Source organism: Myotis myotis, unplaced genomic scaffold, assembly GCF_014108235.1.
Source record: "Myotis myotis isolate mMyoMyo1 unplaced genomic scaffold, mMyoMyo1.p scaffold_m19_p_3, whole genome shotgun sequence".
NCBI lineage: Eukaryota > Metazoa > Chordata > Mammalia > Chiroptera > Vespertilionidae > Myotis > Myotis myotis.
Window position 1 is genome coordinate 158,091,508 of NW_023416335.1, and position 23,294 is coordinate 158,114,801.

General features: G+C 45.5%; 2 protein-coding genes across 5 annotated transcripts in view; both read left to right on the plus strand.

Annotated features, from left to right (window-relative positions):
• The window catches only part of CNPY2 (canopy FGF signaling regulator 2), a 29,612-nt gene that overhangs the window by 1,620 nt on the left and 4,698 nt on the right, over positions 1–23,294 (plus strand). For 3 of the 4 annotated variants that reach the window (XM_036301343.1, XM_036301342.1, XM_036301344.1), the window contains exons 4-6: positions 460–663; positions 817–913; positions 1,750–1,913. In XM_036301343.1, coding sequence (XP_036157236.1) covers positions 460–663; positions 817–913; positions 1,750–1,793 — 345 coding nt within the window. In that variant the 3' untranslated portion in view covers positions 1,794–1,913. Of the gene's footprint in view, positions 1–459; positions 664–816; positions 914–1,749; positions 1,914–2,312; positions 2,375–23,294 lie in introns of those variants that run through there. The other variant, XR_004966349.1, reaches the window with a different exon arrangement.
• Positions 9,097–23,294, plus strand: part of CS (citrate synthase) — a 36,501-nt gene continuing 22,303 nt past the window's right edge. Inside the window, exon 1 of the mRNA XM_036301338.1 lies at positions 9,097–9,311. Within this exon, the coding sequence (XP_036157231.1) occupies positions 9,270–9,311 (42 nt within the window). The 5' untranslated portion in view covers positions 9,097–9,269. The remainder of the gene's footprint in view (positions 9,312–23,294) is intronic.

The window sequence follows — 23,294 nt, forward strand, 5'->3', positions numbered from 1 at the left end:
AACACATATAATAAAGTTGTCCCTAATGAACAATAAAGAAATGTAAATGTAATGCTTGTGAAATGATTTAATAGTTGTTTCCTCAAAACCTATACTACCTTTCTAATGTTCTCCTATTGAGGGCAGGTTTTAGTCTCATTGTAATACAAAGTCGTTATCTTACATCCGTGAGCATTAAAGGAATTCAAAGGAAAAGAACACATAGTTGACGAGGGTTAATCGAAGAGGTCTCTCTCTAACTTGGGCCTGATGGCACCTGCTTTATATCTTGGGCTTGTATATGGGTGAAATAAGACTATGTACAGTATTTGAAAACACTTTGGAATTACAAAAATAAACCCATACTGTTTTTAATATAAGGCAGGCTTTTTACAATAGGTTGGTTGAGCTAGATTTGGAAGGAAAAGTAAGGATGTAAATTACTAGTGTACAGTGACCCAAGGCTGAGGACATTTCTAGGTGCCTTATGCTCGCTCAGAGGCCCACCTCACGGAGCTGCTAGAGGAAGTATGTGACCGGATGAAGGAGTACGGGGAACAGATGGACCCTACCACCCACCGCAACATTTACATACGTGTAGTGAACCGGAACGGAGAACCCAAAGACCTGAATCTAGAGGGCATCCGGATTGATTCAGACATCCGTGGCACCCTCAAGTTTGCGGTGAGCTATGGGAGTGGGTAGCTGGTTCCTAGAAATTAGGGGAGTTATTGGAGAGCCCAAGTGGAAAACAGGATTAATATCCTTGTTCTCGAGTCAGAAGCAAGAGCCTCTTCTTGCTGCCTTCTCTCACTCGGTTCTTCCTTGGGTTGGCAGTGTGAGACCATTGTGGAGGAATATGAGGATGAACTCATTGAATTCTTCTCCCGAGAGGCTGACAATGTGAAAGACAAACTCTGTAGCAAGCGAACAGGTAAGCTGCTCCCAGGTTACCTTTTGTCCTCACAGCTCTGTGGCATCAGGCACATGCCCTAGCAGTCGCCCTACCCCTGACAGTAGCTCAAGAGTTGGCTTCCGTGACCCATGGCTTAGGGACTTGGGCTGTTCCTATTCGTTCTCTTCCCGTCAGCTTTCAGAATTTGTGGCTCGCTCATGAGGTACAAGTCAGAGGATAATGGGAATGTTTTATCATTTAAAAGCATATTGCCCTAACCGGTTTGGCTCAGTGGATAGAGCGTCAGCCTGCGGACTCAAGGGTCCCAAGTTCGATTCCAGTCAAGGGCATGTACCTTGGTTGCGGGCACATCCCCAGTAGGGGGTGTGCAGGAGGCAGCTGATTGATGTTTCTAACTCTCTATCCCTCTCCCTCTCTGTAAACAAATCAGTAAAATATATTTAAAAAAAATAAAAGCATATGCTCTGGCCCTGCCAGAGTTGCTCAGTTGGTTGAGCATCGCAGGTTGCCGGTTCAATTCCGAATCGAACCCCATTGGGGCACATCTGATCAATGTTTCTCTCTCTCTCTCTCTCTCTCTCTCTCTCTCTCTCTCTCTCTCTCTCTCTCTCCCCCTCTCCCCCTCTCCCTCTCTCCCTCTCTCCCTCTCTCTCCCCCCACCCCAAGCCCCCTTCTCCCTTCCTCCTTCCTTCCTCTCTAAGCATGTCCTCGGGTGAGGAGTAAAACAAAAAAACATGCTTTGAAAAATGGTGGTTGGTATGTGTATCAGTTTGATTTGGGGGTATTTTCCTAATAGTGGCATATATCAATATAAGAGTGGCATTTTCATTCCAACTGTTCTGTGCTGTTTGCAGACTTATGTGACCATGCCCTGCACATACCGCATGATGAGCTGTGAATCACTGAGCCGGCCCAACTGACAAGCTTGATGGATCACCCCCAGGAGGGGAAAAGGTGGCAATGCCGTTTATATTATGTTTATAATGAAATGAACTGGAAAAATATGAAACTAAAAGGATGAACGGTGTTGTCTTTTCATGCCCAGAATTGGTCATTAGATTAGGTTTGAAGATAGGGGGTTCCAGACAGGAAATAAAAGGGAAGGGAAGGACGAGCGTTGGGAATGGTATCACAGGAAGGGAGGAGGAGCCTGAAGCTTTCGTTCTTTGCCATCTGAGATTCCTGCTGCACTCACAAACTAGGTAAACATTTACTCAGTGCCTACTCAAATGTGTTTCAAGCTTAATTGTGGAGAAAAGAGGACCCTCTGTGAATGAGCAGAAGAACATAAGTAAGCGTATGGTGGTATAGGATTCTAGAAATTACATGTGTTCATACTGATGAAACGTAAAGTAAAACAGCTTGGTCTTGAAGGAAATAATGGACATGCATTATTCTTTCCTCCCTGCCCTTCCAGATGGAGGGATCAACAAGAGCATTCAGGAAGGGGAAAATGGATGTGATCAACTCAGCTGAAAAGTAAGGGCTTTTTCAGATAGGGAGAAATTAGGTAAGGAACGTTATTTAATGAAAGGCCTTATTTGATGGCCTACGTTTTTAGATTTAGTGCCAACAGCAACATGAAAGTATACCCTTTTCATCTTCATCACTAGCTATTGTCAATCTAGACTACAAGTCTGTCCTCACTTTCTGTATGTAGAGATTCTGTACTGGGGCATAGTGATGAAAACAAAGGATACCTTCTTTGAGGAGCTTTTTAAATACCTGATTTGGGGATGTGGCTGTCATAGGTTTGAAATGGAACATTTCTGTCTTGGGAATGCCTCAGAGAGAACCTGAATAAACATTTCAAAGACTTCTTAAATTAAGCGTTTGAGAATCTAAAGGAACCTTGGAGGTCATCTAGTTCACCTCTACCCATTTACATACAAAGAAAACACGGCCGGAGAAACCACAGGCTCTGAAGTTACGCATTCAGTGACAAAACTGGATCTACTGTACGCTCTTCCCAAAAGTTAGGTGATCTGATATAGCTATGAACTAGCTTCTAGTTTAAGTCTTTTTTTCCTCTTATTACCTTGTACACAGAATGAATGTATTCCACAAAGCTTTCTTATACCACAATCCCTATGAAATCTAACACATGATATAGCTTAGAGAAAGTACCCTAAAATTAGCTGACAACTAACTAAACCAGTGATGGCGAACCTATGACATGCGAACTCATTTTTTGGGTTGATTTTTCTTTGTTAAATGGCATTTAAATACATAAAATATCAAAAATATAAGTCTTTGTTTTACTATGGTTGCAAATATCAAAAAATTTCTATATGTGACACTGCACCAGAGTTAAGTTAGGGTTTTTCAAAATGCTGACACGCCGAGCTCAAAAGGTTCGCCATCACTGAACTAAACTCAAGATCTAGTGCTAATTTCTTCTTCTCTCATCATTGATAAGAAATGCTATATCCTATCAAATCAATTTCCCAGAGCAGCTTACTAACCTTTTTGTCTTCTGTGACGCACATGAATCATGTTCACATGCTTCGTAACCCTGTGAGTATGCCCAGGATTCTGTCCATTGCCTGCCTGGTATCTAAACACTTCTTACTCTTCCATCATAAAGCTTATTAGAAATATAAGTAAGAGTAGTCAAATAGGGAACTTGAAACTTTTAATTTACAAAAAGTATCCACAAGTTTTAATAAAATAAATTTAATGTTAATCAGTAACAAATTACTTGAGATGCACCTTGCTAGTTTGTCAGGGAACAGCTGTTAAGAACTCTCCCAGCCCAGGTCTTTGCCCATTGTACATTGGGGTGTGTCCTACATAGGGAAGAGTGGATGTGATTGTCTTTGACTTCATCCTCGGAAGGTAGGAGGATATACTTTGTATACCTCTTAATTCATATCATAAATTACTACAAGGAATTGCTTAATTTACCTAAACCCTCTGGAGGCTCACCGTAACAAATTGTTCTAGCCCAGTATTTGATATAGTGTATACTCGACCTTGCATATCTGGTTACACTTTAAGCTTTAGATGCCTTCTAATGAATTTATCAGTGAAATGGTAAAACTCAAAACATTCCCAAAGCCAGTGTTTAAATGCTATCTGGACGTGACTAAGAGAGTTTATTATGTGAAAAACCAGCCCTTTAAAAATAAGTTTCAGAGGATTTTTTGCTGTTAAAAAAGCATTCAGGCCGAAACTGGTTTGGCTCAGTGGATGGAGCATCAGCCTGCGGACTGAAGGGTCCCAGGTTCGATTCCAGTCAAGGGCATGTACCTGGGTTGCGGGCACATTACCAGTGGGAGATGTGCAGGAGGCGGCTGATCGATGTTTCTCTCTCATCGATGTTTCTGGCTCTCTATCTCTCTCCCTTCCTCTCTGTAAAAAATCAATAAAATATATTTAAAAAAAAAAAAAAAAAAAAGCATTCAGAACAGGAACAAGCCCTGGTTGGTATAGTTCCCTTAGAGCATCATCCCATGCACCTAAAGGTTTCGGGTTGATTCCCAGTCAGGGCACATGCCTAGGTTGTGGGTTCAGTCCCTGGTTGGGCACATACGGGAGGCAACCAATCAATGTTTCTCTCTCTCTCTTTAAATCAATTTAAAAAAAAAAATGTTTTTTTAAAGAAATAAAATGAGTAGGGACAAGATTCCTTTAAACACAGAACTGGGATGAATAGCAGGGAACTGGTACAGTTGACCCTTGAATAATGTGGGGGTAAGGGGCACCAGTCTCCACATAGTTGAATATCCACAAACAACTTTGGGCTCCCTGGAAACTTAGCTGGAGTTGTCCCTTGGTGTCCCTGGAAGACTGGTTCCCACTGACACCAAAACATGCAGATGCTCAAATCCCTTACATAAAATGGCATAGGACAATGCATATACTTACTTGGTCCTCTGCATCCACGATTCCCAACTGCAGATCAGAAATACTGTTTTCGATCTGTGGGTATGAAACCTGGGGACACAAAGGGCTGACTGTATACTTAACTGAAAAAATCCACGTATAAGTGGACCTACGGCATATGTTGAATACTCTCATAACAAGGACATACACATTCTGATTTAAGGTTACAACTCTTAGGAAATAGATGTGCCTGGTTGGTGTGACTCTGTGGCTGAGCATCAACCCATGAACCAGGAGGTCACAGGTTTGATTCCCGGTCAGGGCACATGCCTGGGTTTCAGGCTCAGTCCCCAGTTGGGGGCGGGGGAGGTGCAAGAGGCAGCCAATCGATGATGTTCCCTCATCACTGATGTTTCTATCCCTCTCCCTCTCCCTTCTCTGAAGTTAATAAAAATATATATATTTTAAAAAGATGCTACACCCATTTTACAGATGAAGAAGCTAAGTTCAAAGAGGTTGAGCTTGCTAGTCAGCAGGGAACCAAGACTTCAACCCTAGTGACCATCTTACCCCTAGGCCAGTGGTCTTTCTGTTAAACCTCACTCTGTAATGGACTCTCATAGTCCCCAGTGGCTGTGAAAAGTTGTACTTGTTTTATTTAAAAACTTCCTCCAATCGATAGTGAAAAAACACTATAGCCTCTTCAGCCATTTTCCCAAACTGATTATTCTGTGTAAGAAGCCCATTCTACCCCCTTGGTCATTTTAGGTGCTAAATGTTTGTCTCCCCTACCTTTAACTTTTCTGGGAGGATCACCATTTAGCATATATTTCAAGTATGGGTATACAGAGGTTTTTACAGATAAGTAAGACTATAGGTCTTATTTTAAATATATATTTTATTTTAGAGAGAAAGGAAGGGAGAGAAAGAAACATTGATCAGTCACCTCTACCAAGGATCAAGCCCGAAACCCGTGCTTGTGGCCCGACTGGGAATTGAACTGGTGATCTCTTGGTGCATGGGATGATGCTCAGCCTATTGAGCCACACTGGCCAGGGCAGTAGTTCTTTACCTTTTACTTTTTAAAATATATTTTTATTGATTTCAGAAAGGAAGGGAGAGGGAGAGAGAGATAGAAACATCAATGATGAGAGAGAATCATTAATCTGCTACCTCTTGCACCGAATCCTACTGGGGATTGAGCCTGCAACCCGGGCATGTGCCCTGACTGGGAATCGAACTACGACCTCCTGATTCATAGGTCGATGCTCAACCACTGAGCCACTGTGGCCAGGCACCTTTTAAAATATTTTTATTTTTATATTATTTTTTATTTTTTTATTTTTCTAACATATTTTATTGATTTTTTTACAGAGAGGAAGGAAGAGGGATGGAAAGTTAGAAACATCGATCAGCTGCCTCCTGCACACCCCCTACTGGGGATGTGCCCACAACCAACGTACATGCTCTTGACCGGAATCGAACCTGGGACTCTTGAGTCCGCAGGCCGACGCTCTATCCATTGAGCCAAACCGGTTAGGGCTTTATATTATTTTTTAAATATATTTTTATTGATTTCAGAGAGGAAGGGAGAGGGAGAGAGATATAGAAACATCAATGATGAGAGATAATCATTGATCGGCTGCCTCCTGCACGCCCCACAGTGGGGATCGAGCCCACAACCTGGGCATGTGCCCTTGGCCAGAATCGAACTTGGGACCTTTCAGTCCACAGGCTGATGCTCGATCCACTGAGCCAAACTGGCTAGGGCTAAAATATTTTTAAATATAGAAAAACATACTTATCTAAATTTTTATTTTTTCCTCTGTAGAGATATTAATATTTATATCCCATAGAATTGTGAGGATTGAGATAATACATGTATCTGTAAATAGTAACTATTCAATCAATTTTAGTTATTACCCCTTAAATACAGGAGTTTGTTTTACTGATGTAGAGTTTAAGTTTAGGCCAGTGATGGCAAACCTATGACACGCATGTCAGAGGTGACACACAAACTCAATTTTTTGGTTGATTTTTCTTTGTTAAATGGCATTTAAATATATAAAATAAATATCAAAAATATAAGTCTTTGTTTTACTGTGGTTGCAAATATCAAATTTCTATATGTGACACTGCACCAGAGTTAAGTTTGGGTTTTTCAAAATGCTGACACGCGGAGCTCAAAAGGTTCGCCATCACTGGTAGGCTGTGGTCTCTCACTTATTCTTGGCCACCAGAGGGCACTATTGCCTTTGTCTATTTTAAAGAAGTCCTCTCAAGGTCAGGATGACCTCAGTGCTCAGCCTTCTCTCTTGCCCACTTCAGTTCTCAGGCACTTATTTGTATCTGGGCCCTAGAACTCACTTGGTGGTTTTAGCCATACCAATCTTTTCCCCTTAACTTTCTTTTTTATTTTTTTTATTGATGGATTTTTTTTTTTTTTTGAGAGAGAGAGAGGAGAGAGAGAGAGAGAGAGAGAAACATTTATTTGTTGTTCCAATTTTTTATGCATTCATTGGTTGCTTCTTATATATGCCCTGACTGGGGATCGAACCCTCCACCTTGGTGTATTGAGACAACACTCTAACCAACTGAGCTACCTGGCCAGGGCTCCCTTAACTTTCTTCCCACCTCCCCAGGTCCTATCCACTTTCAGAAAAAGACTATAAGCCAGCCCCTGTGACATACCGTTTAGTTCACTTGCTCCCTGGGCTTTCCCATTGGCCTTCTAGCAGTAAATGTCAGGACTGAACAACTTCAAAACAAGTCCATATAGTCCTCATGATAGTAGAATCCAGGACACTGTGTCAAAAGGCTTAGAGCACTGTTCCCCACCCTCCCTCCAATCACTAGAGAGCCAAAATAGGTTACCCTTATGGCCACTCAATAATTATCCCTTGGGTAGCCTCACACTGAAAATGCCTCCTGTCGCTTGGGGCACTGGAGTTCAGTCCTCTGGTCTGCTGGCTAGTCTCTGTGGATAATTAACCAGAGAGAAGAAACAAGGTCAGACTATTCTAGGGTTAAGAGGAAATCCTCTGTGAGATGCTAAATTGGGATCAACTATTGATCAGCGGAGCTTTGAAGTCACCGACAGGTAGCAGAGGTTACTGCTCCGCTTATCTTTATTACGTTCTTTCCTAAGACCTACGTGTGATCCCCAGTCCAGAGGAGCATTGGGTGGTAGGTGTGCAGTTGGGTATGAGGAAACTTGGTAAGAAAAAAGAATGGTTTTCTGTCTCTTTTCCCCAAGTCCACGCTATAAACTAGGTTCTTTATAAACTCGTAAACTAGGTCTATGGAAACCTGGCTTAGATGGTACTGAGACCTCTGAAACTTGTTACTACTATGTGAGGAGATAAGAGGACTGTTCACTTGGGGCTTAGGTTTGTAGGTAAGATGCCCAGGCCCTTGGGTCACTTCCCTCTCTGCCCTTGGGTCAATGACAAGGAGGCTTTGGGAGGAGGGAAGGTCCCGCGGTCTTGTCTGCCCAGAGGGGTTAGCAAGCATGGTGTGGACGATCACTTTAGTGCCATGTTTCCTTTAATGGTCTCTGGGGAGCACAGGGTAAGTGTATAAAAGGTAGCCAAGTAGGAGATGGGGTACAGAGGCCCAGTGGGAGTGATAGGACAAAAAAGGGAGGGTGCCTCGAGCCTGATTTTGGATGCAGGTTTTGTCTGCATCTAATGGCTAGAAGTAGAGTGAGCCGGCTGTAGGGGGTTAGGTGCCTGGAGGAGCAGGGAGACTATGCCCAGGGCCCAGAGGCTCTGGCCTGTGCTGGAAGCCTCCATATTAAGGGAGCATTTGTAAGACTTGGATTTTCTGGCACTAAATAGAACTGACAGCCCCAAAGAGCACTGGATATTCAGGCTCCTGCCTTTGCTTTCCTTCTCCAGCTATTGGGGGGGGGCTGGGGGGTTTGTTAGAAAGCTAACTCTGGCATTATGTCACCTCTATGGCCATTAAGTCATTGACCAAAGACATCCAAGAAAGCACGCCAAGGGGGTAGGAGTGGGTATGATCAGTTGCCATGATAATATATTAAGGGGTTGGCTTCTGAGGACCTTCAAAGGTATAAGTCCTTGAGGCTTTTTCTCTAATATTCACCCAAGAACTAACCCCGAATGTGTTACAGGCAAGAAAAAAGCCTAAGAGGAAAGTTAACTGAGTTCTCAGGCACATTCTTAGCCACCTACAAGCTTCTCTCGCTCCCGCCCTGAATTAGCCTACCCGGCGGCCCAATCCTCCCCGCTACAGCCGCTGTCAACGGGGCAGGTCCCGCCCTCCTCCACACCCGACCAATGGCCGAGCCCGCGTCAAGTCCCTGACAGCGGCGAGAGCGGGTTCCGGGCAGTAGGCGGGGCCTCGCTAAGGACCCCGGGCTGGGCGCCGCCGCCGGTTCGTCTACCCTTTCCCTCGGCCGCCTCCTTTCAACCTTGTTCACCCGTCGGCGCGGCGTCTGGTGCAGCGGCGGAGGCTCCCGTTCCTGCCGCAGCTCGCTCCCCTCCCTGCCTCCCCGTCAGATCCCAGAGTTCTCCCGCCAATGGCTCTACTCACTGCGGCCGCCCGGCTCATCGGAGCCAAGGTGAGCAACTGCAGGAAGAAGCGCACGGCCCAGGGTGGGGCTGAGGAGACTGCAGGCCCTCAAGTCCCGGGGTCTCCCTTCCCTACCCATACGCACCCCGGCGCGCCTTAAAGGGGCCCTGTACTTGGCTGGCCGCCAGCCGTGCTGGGCGCTCCCAGAGCCATGTGCTAGGCTGGCCTTCCGGCCCCTGGAGCAGAAGTGAGCGCTGCTCGCCCTCGGCATGCGGTCTACGGCGCTGGGAGAGGCCGGACCGTGCTGTCCATCCGCCTTTTTATGGCGGGAGGGGGTGCTGCGTGGTCCTGGCAGAAGGACTCACCATAGAGAACATAGGTGTGTCCATCGGAGTTAGGGAAAGAGTCTCTTTGAAGGAGGGGGCGGAGGTGTGTAAGAGGAGTGGCAGGGTGAACAGATGTGCTCACTCTACCTGGGCCAGAGCTGAAGCTGTAGTCAATTTCGGCTTCTGTTTTGTAGGGAGGGTCTTAGTTCCTGACGGCCCGTTTCCATTTCCCCACCCCAGTTATTAAAGCCGTTGATGACCAGTTTCTGCTGGAGGAAGGGACGTCTTTGTCCTTGGAACTCTTCCGCTTACTGCATATCGCAGGGCTTGGGTCGGGTGGAGCGCTCTGTAACGCAGGCATGATTACCGCGTACGATTGGCGACGGCACCAGAAGGACTTTTCCTCCGGACAGCAGGCCATTAGTGAAAACGCTGGGTAGGATATAGTATTCCCAAGGTCATATGTCCAGTCCTACTATCGGATCACCCAGGTTTTTTGCTGTTGCTCTTAAGTCTACTCTATCCAGGAGAGATTCCTCTCATTTCGGGGGGCCCTTTACTTGACTTTCGTTGCCTTTTGAATCATAGCAGTATTGTTGCAGGTGATGGTGCTTTCAACTTCAAATTGCCAGTACTTTTGTCTCTGGGTAACTTGGCCCTTTAAACAGAGAAGCTGTTGTGCGGAGGGAGTCCCAGCCCTCTAATCCAAGCAGGAACAGTCCCACAAGTGACCTTGACTCCTGTAAAGAACGTATACTTTCTCTCCTGCAGGCAGAGTAAAGCTGCCAACATCTGAAGTTAAGGAAGGTCTCAGGGTGGTTTTAGCTTGCCCTGTGTTATCTTGCATGGTTGGCAGGTGAGGTGAAGCCTGTAGGGTTCGCACTGGATGGCAGCTGGTTATTTGGGAGATACTTGTCTTATTTTGACTGTTGCTTCTCCTCCTGCCAGGGAACAGGGTAAGGAAGCCTCTTGGGACATGAAGCAAGTTCTAGATAGTGTTTTGGCAGAATAGGGAACACCATAATTAGTTAGTGGCAGAGCTGCTGCTAACCCAGACCAGATGTTCTAACCCTACGGTGAATTTGAAAAAGGCTTTAGAGTTTACCTTTTGAAAATATTTTGTCTCTTAAGGCTCTGAGGAAGCTCAGAAGGCTTTTGGGATGACAGGACTACATAACTGTAATATCATTTTTATTTTGTTTACTTTCCTATTACAGATGGACTTGAGGATCCCAGAAACATGTAAATAGGAAGCCATTAGAAGGCTTTTGACCCTTAAAACTAGCAAAACCTAATGACTCAGGACTGAAAATTTCCTGGTATCTAAGCAGAAAGACCAGGATACCAAGAAGCCTTTCAGCATTGCTAGCACCTGCCTGAGCTTTCCAGATTACCCTGCAGCTTATTTGGTACTCAATTTTATTTTTGCTATGAAAGTAGGCTTTAGAAGGCAAAGATAATTTTCTGACCTGGGAGAACTGACCCATACATACCACTTTGATTCTCAAGGTCAGATATAGTTTCACTTTTCTGAGAAGAGATATTTTTAAACTTTGCTAGGAGACACAAATGTTAGTCATTCTGTTGTTTAACCCTCCCTACAATCATGTAATTTAATAAACACTTGAGTTGGAGAGGTAGACTAATTCAGAACCTTGATATTGGCTTCTCGTTTATCCAAATGAATTCATACTAAGTAATGGCTTTCGTATTAGCTGTTGGTGGCTTAGCTTTGTGATGTAAATACTGTCTTTTCTCAGGTGATCTGAGCTGAGAATTGGAGTAGGGCCATCAATTCACTCTGGACTTTTTTTTTTTTTTTTTTTTTTTTTTTTTTTTTAAGAGAGGAAGGGAGGGAGAGTGAGAAAATCAACTCGTTATTCCACTTACTTATGCATTCACTGGTTGCTGCTTGTATGCACCCTGACAGGGATCTAACCGCAACTTCGGTGTATCTGGACGACACTTTAACCAAATGAGCTACTCGGCCAGGGCCACTCCTGGACTCTTTAACACCAAAGTGACTGAGCCAAACCTAGTTATTTACTTTACTCCAGGCTAGGATATTTTATAACTTTGAGTAAATCAATCCAAGAGTGTTTCTAGGTTGTTTCGAGACCTTTTCAAGACACTTAAGTTAATACCAATAGTTCCTTTATTGCAGACCTATATCACTGCATAATCTCTCCTATATAAATCCTAGACTGAAATTAGATTCAACAAAACTGAAGTCGGTTTTGTCCTGTGAAATGTTACTTGGGCTTAAAGCCCAAAGCTGCTTAAAGCATGTGCTCAAATCTCTGCCTTCACTTTGATTATTAGCCTACCCAAAGTAATGGCAATTCTTGGATTCTTACTAAATGGACCAGAGATGAAAGATGGAGAGTAAAAGCTCATCATATGCTCGTGGTGGCATGATTGCATCTGTTCTGCATAGTGGCCTTTAGATTGATAGCAGGTAAATGCCTGGATGTGGAGAGCAAGGTGAAGTAGGTAATCAGAGGAGGAAAGACTGGCATTCCTAGTTCTTAGAATCCAAGTGGGCAAAGGCAGGAAACCAGACTTGGTGGATTTTTCTAAAAACACACAGTAATTCCTTCTGCCCTGTTTCAGTGCTTTATGTGATAGAGTTGAGTAGGATGTGACATTTAAATCAGGAGTGAGGCAATTTTATCAATAGGTCTTTCTTAGGATCTGACTTGGACTGTCTTTTTCAGTTCTTCCTTCAACTGCCCAAATTCCTTAGATTCCTGTTTTTCTTTTTTAGTATATTTTTATTGATTTCAGAAAGGAAGGGAGAGGAAGAGAGAGATAGAAACATCAATGATGAGAGAGAATCATTGATTGGCTGCCTCCCGCATGCCCCCTACTGGGAGTTGAGCCCGCAACCCAGGCATGTGCCCTTAACTGGAATCGAACCCGGGACCCTTCAGTCCGCAGGCCGACACTCTACCCCAGGGGTGGGCAAACTTTTTGACTCGAGGGCCACAATGGGTTCTTAAACTGGACCGGAGGGCCGGAACAAAAGCATGGATGGAGTGTTTGTGTGAACTAATATAAATTCAAAGTAAACATCATTACATAAAAGGGTACGGTCTTTTTTTTTTTTTTTTTTTTTAGTTTTATTCATTTCAAACGGGCCGGATCCGGCCCGCGGGCCATAGTTTGCCCATGGCTGCTCTACCCACTGAGCCAAACCAGCTAGGGCAGATTCCTATATTTCTTTTAACATGAGATTATTTATAAAGGTCTGTAAGTTCACAGTAGACATCATCACCTGGGATGTGGGATGCTTGTTCAGATTACACATTCATGAATCCTACCTTTAGATTCTGATTCAGCAAACATGGATTGGAATCTGGAGACTCATATTTTTTCAAGTACCTTAGTTGACTGAGGGTGCTCAGTGGTCCTTTTCTCTTGGGCCACATGCAGACATTTTTTGCAACTTTTTTTGGTTAATCCTCACCTGAGGATATTTTCCATTGATTTTTAGGGAGATGGAAGAGAGAGGAAAAGACAGAGAGAAACATCCATGTAAGAGAAATACACTAATTGGTTGCCTCCTGCATGAGCCCTGACCAGGATCTGGGCTGGGGAGGAAGGAGCCTGCAACCAAGCCCTTGACCAGAATCAAACCCGGGACCCTTTGGTCCGAAGGCTGATGCTCTATCCACTGAGCCAAACTGGGAGGGCTCGTTTTTGCAACTTTACTGAATGTTTATAATGAAACTTAGTGAATATTTGGGTTTTTTTTTTTTTAATTAATGGTTATTTTAAAAATTGACTTCAAAAATGACTTTAACCATTTTGGGCTATTATTAGCTCTAGGTTTGTCTTCCTAGGTCTTTTTTTTTTCTTCCAAATACCTTAGGGCAGCAGTTCTCAACCTTCAGGTTGCGATCCCTTTGGGGGTTGAATGACCCTTTCACAGGGGTCGCCTAAGACCATCGGAAAACAGGTATTGAAGATATAATTACATATTGTTTTGTGATTAATCACTATGCTTTAATTATGTTAATCTGTAACAATGAATATACATCCTGCATTTACATTACGATTACGATGCATAACAGTAGCAAAATTATAGTTATGAAGTAGCAACGAAAATAATTTTATGGTTGGGGGTCACCACAACATGAAGAACTGTATTAAAGGGTCACGGCATTAGGAAGGTTGAGAACCACTGCCTTAGGGAAAGTTTCTTGTAAATCCCTCTAGCAAAGCATTAGAAGCTAAAACTTGTAAGAACTTCTAGCAGAAGTAAAGGAACAGTTTCTAGTTTCTGAGAGAGGAGTAGTTGGCAGATCCTATACACTTTATTCACTAATATACACTTAGTGTTACATATAATAAGTAGGGGTTCAACAAATATTTGTTAAAGAACAGTAAGGATTTCTACTGAAAGTAGAATTAGAACTCTTTATTCTTTTCTGAAGCTGAATTGCTGATTTTTGCTGTCTTCCTTGCCAAATGGTCGGCAAACTTTTAGGGGAGAATCTCTTAGAAAATGACAGGTAGGGTGAATACGGAAATTGTGAGTATAAAGGGAGTCAAAGTATGAAATCTGATTACTCTGCCTAGGCTGTTAGGTGGCCTATTCCGTGCAGGCAGACTTCTAATATCACCATTGTGAAACACAGATGTTAAATGGCTTAGTTCTCTGACCTGGTTCTGGGGAGAGAGGAGCCTTTGTCCTGTGTGTGTTCTTTTTTCCTTAATGCAGGTTGTTCCTTCCGCATTGGAAGCCTTTGTAGCACAAGATTTTTCCTAGCAGTTATTAATGCATTATGTTTGCTTCATCAACTTAGTTCTGCTAGCTTGACGAGCTCTGATCTTTTGTTGATGAAGGACAGGGCTCTATTAAATTCAGAGCATCTTTCTCAAGCTTTTAATGGAGTTCCTGAATATGTGTCAGGACAAGTTCTGATGTGTGTCTGGAATGGAGGATCAAAGAAAATTTTGCTTTTCCCTTGTAGAGTAAGGATCCTAGGTGTGGACTAGTAATAATAGGTCAAGATAAGTAAGAGGGAAATGACCATATTATTGAGTAGGTGCTTATCCAAATATGATTTTACGTTTGCCAGAATTTGGGGGAGAAGAGAGTAGTTTTAGTTGATTTTTTTAAATGATTTATTTATTTATCATTTTAGAGTCAGAGAAGGGGGGGGGGGGGCGGAGATTGCCTCCTGCATGCACCCTAACTGGGGTTTGAACCTGCAAGCTGGGTATGTGCCTTGAGTGGGAATCGAACCTGTGACCCCAGTGCACAGGCTAATTCTCCAGCCAACTGAGCCACACCAGCCAGGGCTTAATTGATTTTTGATAAGCGATTTGGCTAATATCCTATTCCAGAAATACCCAAAGTATTAACCAGCAAGTCTTTGGCAGAATTTTCTGCATATACTATTAGTACTTTTCCTCCCTTGGCCCTTTAAGGTAGAGGGTCTTTTCATTATATTTTTTCATCCTAGTTCTTGCAAGATGGCAGCAGGTTTGAAAAAGCCTCTTAGTAATTGTGACACCCCCATCCTGTAGAGAATCCTGGCTGTTGGACATTGTGAGTCAGGTCCTTATCTTTGGAAGGAGCTCTCTCCATCTTCCCATGAAGGAGCTGACCTATTGAGTGAGGTGACTCCCTGATTAACCTGACAGCTGCTGTTCCAGTAGGGTGACTCTACACGTGGCATGCAATCAGAAACCAAAAGCCCAGTTGCCACACCTCCAAAATTGGGGGAGGAGCTGGGAGGTGAATATCTGAGATGACTCAGAGGTTTGTAATCTCCCTGTCCCATCAGTGAGTATAGCCTGAATGTACTGTACAAAGCTATTCAGGAGCTTTCTTTGGCAGCCAGGAGGTAGATGAAATAAGGTGTGTAGCCTTGGGTGTGACACTCCTCCATCATTTTAGAATCATTTGCTCCGCTGATGGAGATTACTGTTAGTTAAATTTGTTTCCTTTCTCTAACTCCTGCCCTTTTTAAGGAGGACCTTTCTGTTCCCAGCTAAAGGGAATTATCCATTTACCCCTTCGATAGGCGTGACTGCCTGTTTCCTGGGATCCACCTACAGGCAAGAGTTGTGATACTTGAGGTAGTAGGTAATAGGCCAACACAGTTCTAAGAAACAAATACTTACTGAACTCAGTTATGCAGAAAGCACTGTTCTAGATGCAAATTATTTTATACTAGAGGCCCGGTGCGCGAAATTCGTCCATGGATGGGGTCCCTAGTCCTGGTCAGCGATCAGGGCTGGGCGGGAGAGGAGGCAACAGTCGCCGGGCCAGGCACGGAAGGAACGGACGCCAGACGTTGATGCTGCCATCATCGGTGCCCCACCACCTCGCGGTTCCCCGCCTCCCCCCTCCTTCCCTCGCCACCGCGGTGGGCGGGTGGCAGGCCAAGTTGGGCCTGTTGACCAGGGGGAAAAGCAGGGCATGGGAGGTTGGCTGCCGGCCCCAAGGAGGGAGCTGGTCCTCGGTCCTCCTGGGCAAGGGGCTGCATCTGCCGCCACCCAACCTGGTTCCCCATCCCAGCCCGGGGGCCACGGGGAAGGGCTGTGGGAGATTGGTTGGCCAGGGAGGTTGGCTGTGAGAGTGCACTGACCACCAAGGGGCAGCTCCTGCATTGAGCGTCTGCCCTTGATGGTCAGTGTGCATCATAGCAACCGGTTGTTCCGATCACTTAGGCATACACACACACACACACACACACACACACACACACACACACACAGACTAGGGGCCCAGTGCACAAATACATGCATCTTGAAAGGAACTGTGGGCTGTGAGGCTGCAGTGGGTACAGGGGTGGGTCTCAGCCCATCCTCCCGGCCCCTCCCGCCATGGCCCCTAGTCCCCTGTCTGCCAGCTGCCACCGCTCCCATGCACTGACGGTGCCAGTGCCAGCGGGCAATTGGGGCCAGCAGCAGGTGCAAGTGCCAGGCGGGACGGTGGTGCGCGGGAACAAAGAATTTTCCGTAAGCACCAGAGGTTCGCCCTGATGACAATGACCAGTGCCCCGCCTTGGTCTGGTGCCCCCGCTCACCTGCTCTACCATCCCACTGCGGCCAACACCGGCCATGTTCCACGCTCTGCTGCCTGCTGCCAACACCCACTGTGTTCCACACGCGCCCCCTGCTGGTCAGCGCACAACATAGCTGGTTGTTCAGTTGTTCCGCTGTTCGGTCTATTTGCATATTAGGGATATATATATATATATATATATATAGAGAGAGAGAGAGAGAGAGAGAGAGAGAGAGAGAGATATTAGAGGCCCAGTGCATGAAATTTGTGCACTCAGTGGGGGGGTCCCCTCAGCCTGGCCTGCACCCTTTCGCAGTCTGGGAGCCCTTGGGGAATGTCTGACTGCCAGCTTAGGCCCACTCCCTGCAGCCAGACATCCTTAGCGCTGCTGCGGAGGCCGGAGGGGCTCCCACCACCGCTGCTGTGCTCGCCTGCTGTGAGCCCAGCTTCTGGCTGAGCAGCGCTCCCCCTGTGGAAGCGCACTGACCACCACGGGGCAGCTCCTGTGTTGAGTGGGATTGGGCTGAAACCGGCTCTCCGACATCCCCCGAGGGGTCCTGGATTGCAAGAGGGTGCAGGCCAGGCCGAGGGACCCCATTGGTGTACAATCGGGGCTGGGGAGGGACATGGGAGTTTGGCCAGCCAGGGAGGGGCCACAGGAGGGCTCCAGGATGTGTGTGGCCCGTTTTGCTTAGTCCCGATCAGCCAGATCCCAGCAGCAAGCTAACCTACCGGTTAGAGCATCTGATCCCTGGTGGTCAGTGCATGTCATAGCAAGCAGTTGAGTGGCCTTAGCATATTATGCTTTGATTGGTTGAACGGATGACCGGACACTTAGCATATTAGGCTTTTATTATATAGGAATAGTCTACTTGTCTACCCTGAAATTGGCTTTATTATTACAAATTTAGAGATGCAAAAACTAGTGTAGAGTTTCAGAATAGGCCTCACTAAAATGTGGCACTTTGGCATGTAAATTATTTTGAACTGAAGCCAATCAAGACTCTACAGGCTCACAAGAAATTTACTTCTCTCTTAAATAATTTTAATTAGGGGCCTTGCCCATAATGAAAGTTATCACCAGAAATGACTTTTTATGACCTATCTAATTACTGAACATATTTTTGTTGTTGTTAATCCTCACAAAGGATATTTCTTCTGTTGATTTTTAGAGAGAGTGAAGGGAGGGGGAGGAAGAGAAGGGCAGAGAGAGAGAGAGAGAGAGAGAAAAACATCAGTGTGAAAGGGACACATCAATTGGTTGCCTCCTACACGTGCCCCAATCTGGGGCTGTGGATCAAACCTGTAACCCAGGTACCTGCCCTTGACCAGGAACTGAACCCGAGAACTTTTTAAAAATATATATTTTATTGATTTTTTTTCAGAGAGGAAAGGAGAGGGATAGAGTTAGAAACATCGATGAGAGAGAAACATCGATCAGCTGCCTCCTGCACACCCCCTACTGGGGATGTGCCCGCAACCAAGGTACATGCCCTTGACCGGAATCCAACCTGGGACCCTTCAGTCTGCAGGCCGATGCTCTATCCACTGAGCCAAACCGGTAAGGCCTGAACCCAAGACCTTTACGTCAATGGGCCAACACTCTGACTACTGAGCCACACTGGCCAGGGCAAACATCTCTTATCATCCTTCTCCCCTCTGAATGCCTAAGATGATCCTTAGCCCAAAATGTCAAATATACCTCATTTTCCCTTTTTGTCTTTGAACCTCCTATGTATGTGGGGTCTCTGACTAATGTATGTGAGGTTCCCATGTGTATGTATGTATTACATTTAGTTTTCTTGTTAATCTGTCTCCCATAGGGGCAACCAGGCTGGCGAGGGGTCGGGCAGTTGGGGGCGACCAGGCCAGCAGGGATTGCATTTAGGGGTGATCAGGCTGGCAGGCAGAGGTGGTTAGGGGTGATCAGGCTGCTAGCGAGGGGCAGTTAGGGGCGATCAGGGAAGTTAGGAGAAAGTTTCTTCCTCCCCCACAGAAGTTAGGTCACATAGCCAAGGTAACACAGCAGGATAGTGGCAGGATCTGGATTTAGGACTTGATCCTTGATAACTCCAAATTCCGGGCTCTTTACATTTGATCCTTCTGCTCCCTTGCTTAACACTTTGGACCATGGGTGTGTCTCAATCTTTATTGTTCATGTGAGTCACCTAATGAGCTTGTTAAAGGGCAGACGTGGATTCCATAGGTCTGAGGTGAGGCCCAAGATTCTGCATTTCTAAGAATTTCCACGTAATACTGATGCCATTCGCTAGGCAGTCATATTTTAAATAGCAAGGCACCTTTACACCTGTATTAGACTTTGAGCTAAGTAGCTTCAGTGTTATCCTAAATATGGAGAAGTTATTTGGCTTTGGGTGACTCAGTTATTTAGTAATGGAGCTGAGGCTAGAACCCAGATTTCTGTTTCTAATTCCACATCATGTTCTCTGACTTCTGCATCATAGGTAAAGTTGTCCTCACTTAAATTTTTCCTGTTCTAGCCTTTTGAGTGGTCATACCAATGAATTGCTGACTTTAAAATGTTTCTGATTTCTTTAGCTTATCTAAGTTGCAGGGTTAGCTAAAAATATGACTAAACCTTACACTGAAGGGTGTGATAAAGTGGCCATACTATTTCATTTTATATATTTACTAGAGACCCGGTGCACGAAATTTGTGCACGGGGCGGTCCCCTTGGCCCAGCCTGCACCCTCTCCAATCCGGGATCGCTTGCTCCTAACTGCTCACCTGCCTGCCTCCCTGATCACCCCTAACTGCCCCCCGCTAGCAGCCTGATCACCCCTAACCACCTCTGCCTGCCAGCCTGATCACCCCTAAATGCAATCCCTGCTGGCCTGGTCACCCCCAACTGCCCGACCCCCCGCCAGCCTGGTTGCCCCTAACTGCCCCCCACCCCCGTTGGCCTGGTTGCCCCTTACAGCCCCCACCCGCCGGCCTGGTTACCCCACGCAGCCTGCTGTTCAGTCATTTGGTCGTCCCTCACTAACCCCCCTGCCAGCCTGGTCACCTCACGCAGCCTGCTGTTCAGTTGTTTGGTCATCCCTCACTAATCCCCTGCCCACCTTGTCACTCCACGCAGCCCGCTGTTCTGTCCGGTTGTTATTGTTATTGTGAGGGTGTCCCAGACAATTTGCATATTCCTCTATTATTCGTGTAGATTAGAGGCCTGGTGCACAAAATTCGTGCACGGGGGGGGGGGGGCGTCCCTCAGCCCAGCTTGCACCCTCTCACAGTCTGGGAGCCCTCAGGGGATGTCCAACTGCCATGGAGGTGGGAGAGGCTCCCGCCACCACCGCTGCGCTCGCTAGCCATGAACCAGCTTCTGGCTGAGTGGCGCTCCCCATGTGGGAGCACACTGACCACCAGGGGGCAGCTCCTGCATTGAGCGTCTGCCCCCTGGTAGTCAGTGCGTGTCATAGCGACCAGTCATTCTGCCGTTCAATTGATTTGCATATTAGCCTTTTATTATATAGGACTAGAGGCCTGGTGCACAGCTTCATGCACAGGCAGGTGACTGGCTGGCCTCAACCCCGATCAGGTTGTTGGGGGCCAATTGGGGCCCGGATCAGTCTGGTTGGCTGCCACAGTGCGCGCCATAGCCACCAGTTGTTCTGGTCGTTCCGTTCACTGGGCTTTTATATATATATAGACTAGAGACCCAGTGTGTGAAATCGCGTGAGACCCACTGCACTGCCACGTGACTTCTGACCCACTACATCGCTGCGAGACCCATCAATGCACCTCCTGGTGACCGTTCGTTTCGTTGTTACAGCATCATGGCCACTGGCTTTTTATAATATAGACTAGAGGCCTGGTGCACGAAATTCATGCACGGGGGGGGGGGGGTCCCTCAGCCTGGCCTGCACCCTCTCCAATCCAGGACCCCTTGGGGGATGTCCGACTGCCTCTCGCAATCCAGGACCGCTGGCTCCTAACCGCTCACCTGTCTGCCTGCCTGATCACCTCTAACTGCTCCCCTACTGGCCTGAAAGCCCCTAACTGCCTCTGCCTCGCCCTGCACCCGGGCCCCAGGATTCCCTCCTCTAGCCGGTCGAAGGCACCCAGGACCTGGGCTTCCCTCCCTCTGGCCAGCTGCAGGCACCCAAGACCCGGGCCAGCTTCACCTGGGCCGGCCACAGCTTCAGGGAACCGTGGGTGGGCAGCTTGTCCCTCTCCTGGGTCACAGCCCCAGCCGCTGGTGCCCAGGAACGTGGGATAGGCGGCTTGTCCCTCTCCTGGGCTGCAGCCTGGTTGGTCCCCTTCCTCTCTCATCAGTGTTGAGTTGAGTGTCTGAGCCGTTATAGCATGAAGGTATGAGGGTATGATGACCATTTGCATATTAGCTCTTTATTATATAGGATTGTATAACAAATACTACGCACTTGCTATGTGCCAGACATGGTTTTAAGTGCTTTGTAAAAACAGGGTAGGGCTATAGTTTTACAGTTGTGACTACACAAAACAGTTTATTCTTGTATTATAATTTATTAATTATTGTATTTTCTGTACAAATGACTGTAAACCTACTTTTGTCCCACCCTGTATTGAATTAATCCTCAGAGCAATCCTTTGAGGTAGGTACAGTTATTGTTCCCATTTTACATCTAAGGACACTGAGGTACAGAAAGGTTAAATGACTTGCTAGGGTTACACAGCCACGAAGTGGCAGAGAAGTGTAGAATGAGAAGAGACCAGCTTTATTCTATAGTTATGTAACCAAGCTCTCCACAAATTAGCATAGTTTTGCAAATTGGAGATCTGGCTAAGAAGAAGTGTTGCTGATGGAGATTAGGGACAGTTGAGATCAGTTCTTTAAGTTACTCCTGAGGCTCCTCATTAAATGACAAAGATGCTCTCTACAAAGGAAAGTAAGACTTTGCTATTGTTGGAAGTGGGTGATAGTTTAGTTCCAAGTTCCTTCCTCTTACCTAATCATTTGCTTAAAGTAGCGTTCATCTAAACAGATCTGAGAAATGACTAAGCAGCAATCATGACCCTCTCATTCCCTAATGATGTTGCATTCTTATGGCCTTGTTAAGTGACCTTCCACCCTTTTCTTTCTGATTTCCTCTTTCATTTTTGTGTTATCTTGTTTTAATCTTAAGTGAATTAAAAGGAGAGGGCCACTCGTTGATTCTAGCAGTTCTCTCTCACAATGGGGGATAGACTGTTTTTGTTTTATGTTCTTACTGGTAGAAGAAAGACCTCCAACCTGAGGGTATTTCCATTTTCATCTTAAGATGTGGGCCCCCATTCTATATGTTGAGCTCATATATATATTTTCCCCCTAAGATTTAACCTTAGACTGTTCTTTTTATAATCCTCTTGCCAATGAAGCAGCCAGCCATTATGGAAATTTAAAGATGGTTTAGAAGTGGAAAAATTGTCCATTATGGAGGTATTTTAACTTCTTTCTTAGATGATATGTTGTCCCACCCACCTGCCCCCTCCCCCTGTAGCCTCTTTAAAAACTCAATCAACCACTGCAACAACCAATGACCCAGAATTACAAGGTGTACCGGTTAATAATAGCAGATTTTGTAATCAAAGAAAACACGATAACTTCAAGAGAAACATCAAAAGTGCTTTATTTGAAGTAATGCCCATCGCTAGCTACACATTTCCCCATCTTTCAGGTAATTTGTGGATACCGTCCCAATATAACTTTCCTTGTTTTGAAGCAAACCATTCAGAGACCCAGTTTTCCACTTCTTCGTATGTTTTGAAGTGCTGCTCAAAGTGCGTGTGCCATCGATCAGAACAAGTGGTAATCTAAAGGAACAAGGTCTGGTGAATACAGCGGGCAGGTTAATACTTCCCAGGCAAGATCTTTTAACGTGTCTTTAACTGGTTTTGAAGTGTGTGATGATGACATATGTATCATCATGAAGCAAAATTACTTTGCCGTGTCTTCTGGAACATTCTGGTCGTTTCACGATCAAAGTGTGGTTCAAATTGATTATTATCAGTAGTGATCAGTATTAATGGTTTTACCTGATTTTAGAAGCTCATAATACACTGCACCTTCCTGATCCCACCAAACGCAGAACATTGTCTTCTTTCCGAAGTGATTTGGCCTTGCAGTCGATGTTGATGGTTGACCTGGATCAACCCCTGATTTTGTGCATTTGGGATTCTCAAAATAAAGCCACTTTTTTTTTAATATATTTTATTGATTTTTTACAGAGAGGAAGGGAGAGGGATAGAGAATTAGAAACATCGATGAGAGAGAAACATCGATCAGCCGCCTCCTGCACACTCCCCACCGGGGATGTGCCCTCAACCAAGGTACATGCCCTTGACCGGAATCGAACCTGGGACCCTTGAGTCCACAGGCTGACACTCTATCCACTGAGCCAAACTGGTTAGGGCAAAGCCACTTTTTATCGCCAGTCACAATTCAATGCAAAAAAGACTTTCTTTCATGCCGTTGAAACAATATTTTACTGATGACTTTTCAGTTTTCCATTGGTCTTTCATTCAGTTGATGTGGCACCCATTTTCCATCCTTTAAAATCTTTCCCATTGCTTGTAAACGATCGAAAATTGTTTGCTGAGCAACGTTTACTCTTTCTGCAAGTTGTTTTTGAGTTTTGACACACATCTTCATCCAATAATGCTTTAATTGTTGGTCTTCACACTTTTTTGGTTGATCTTGACG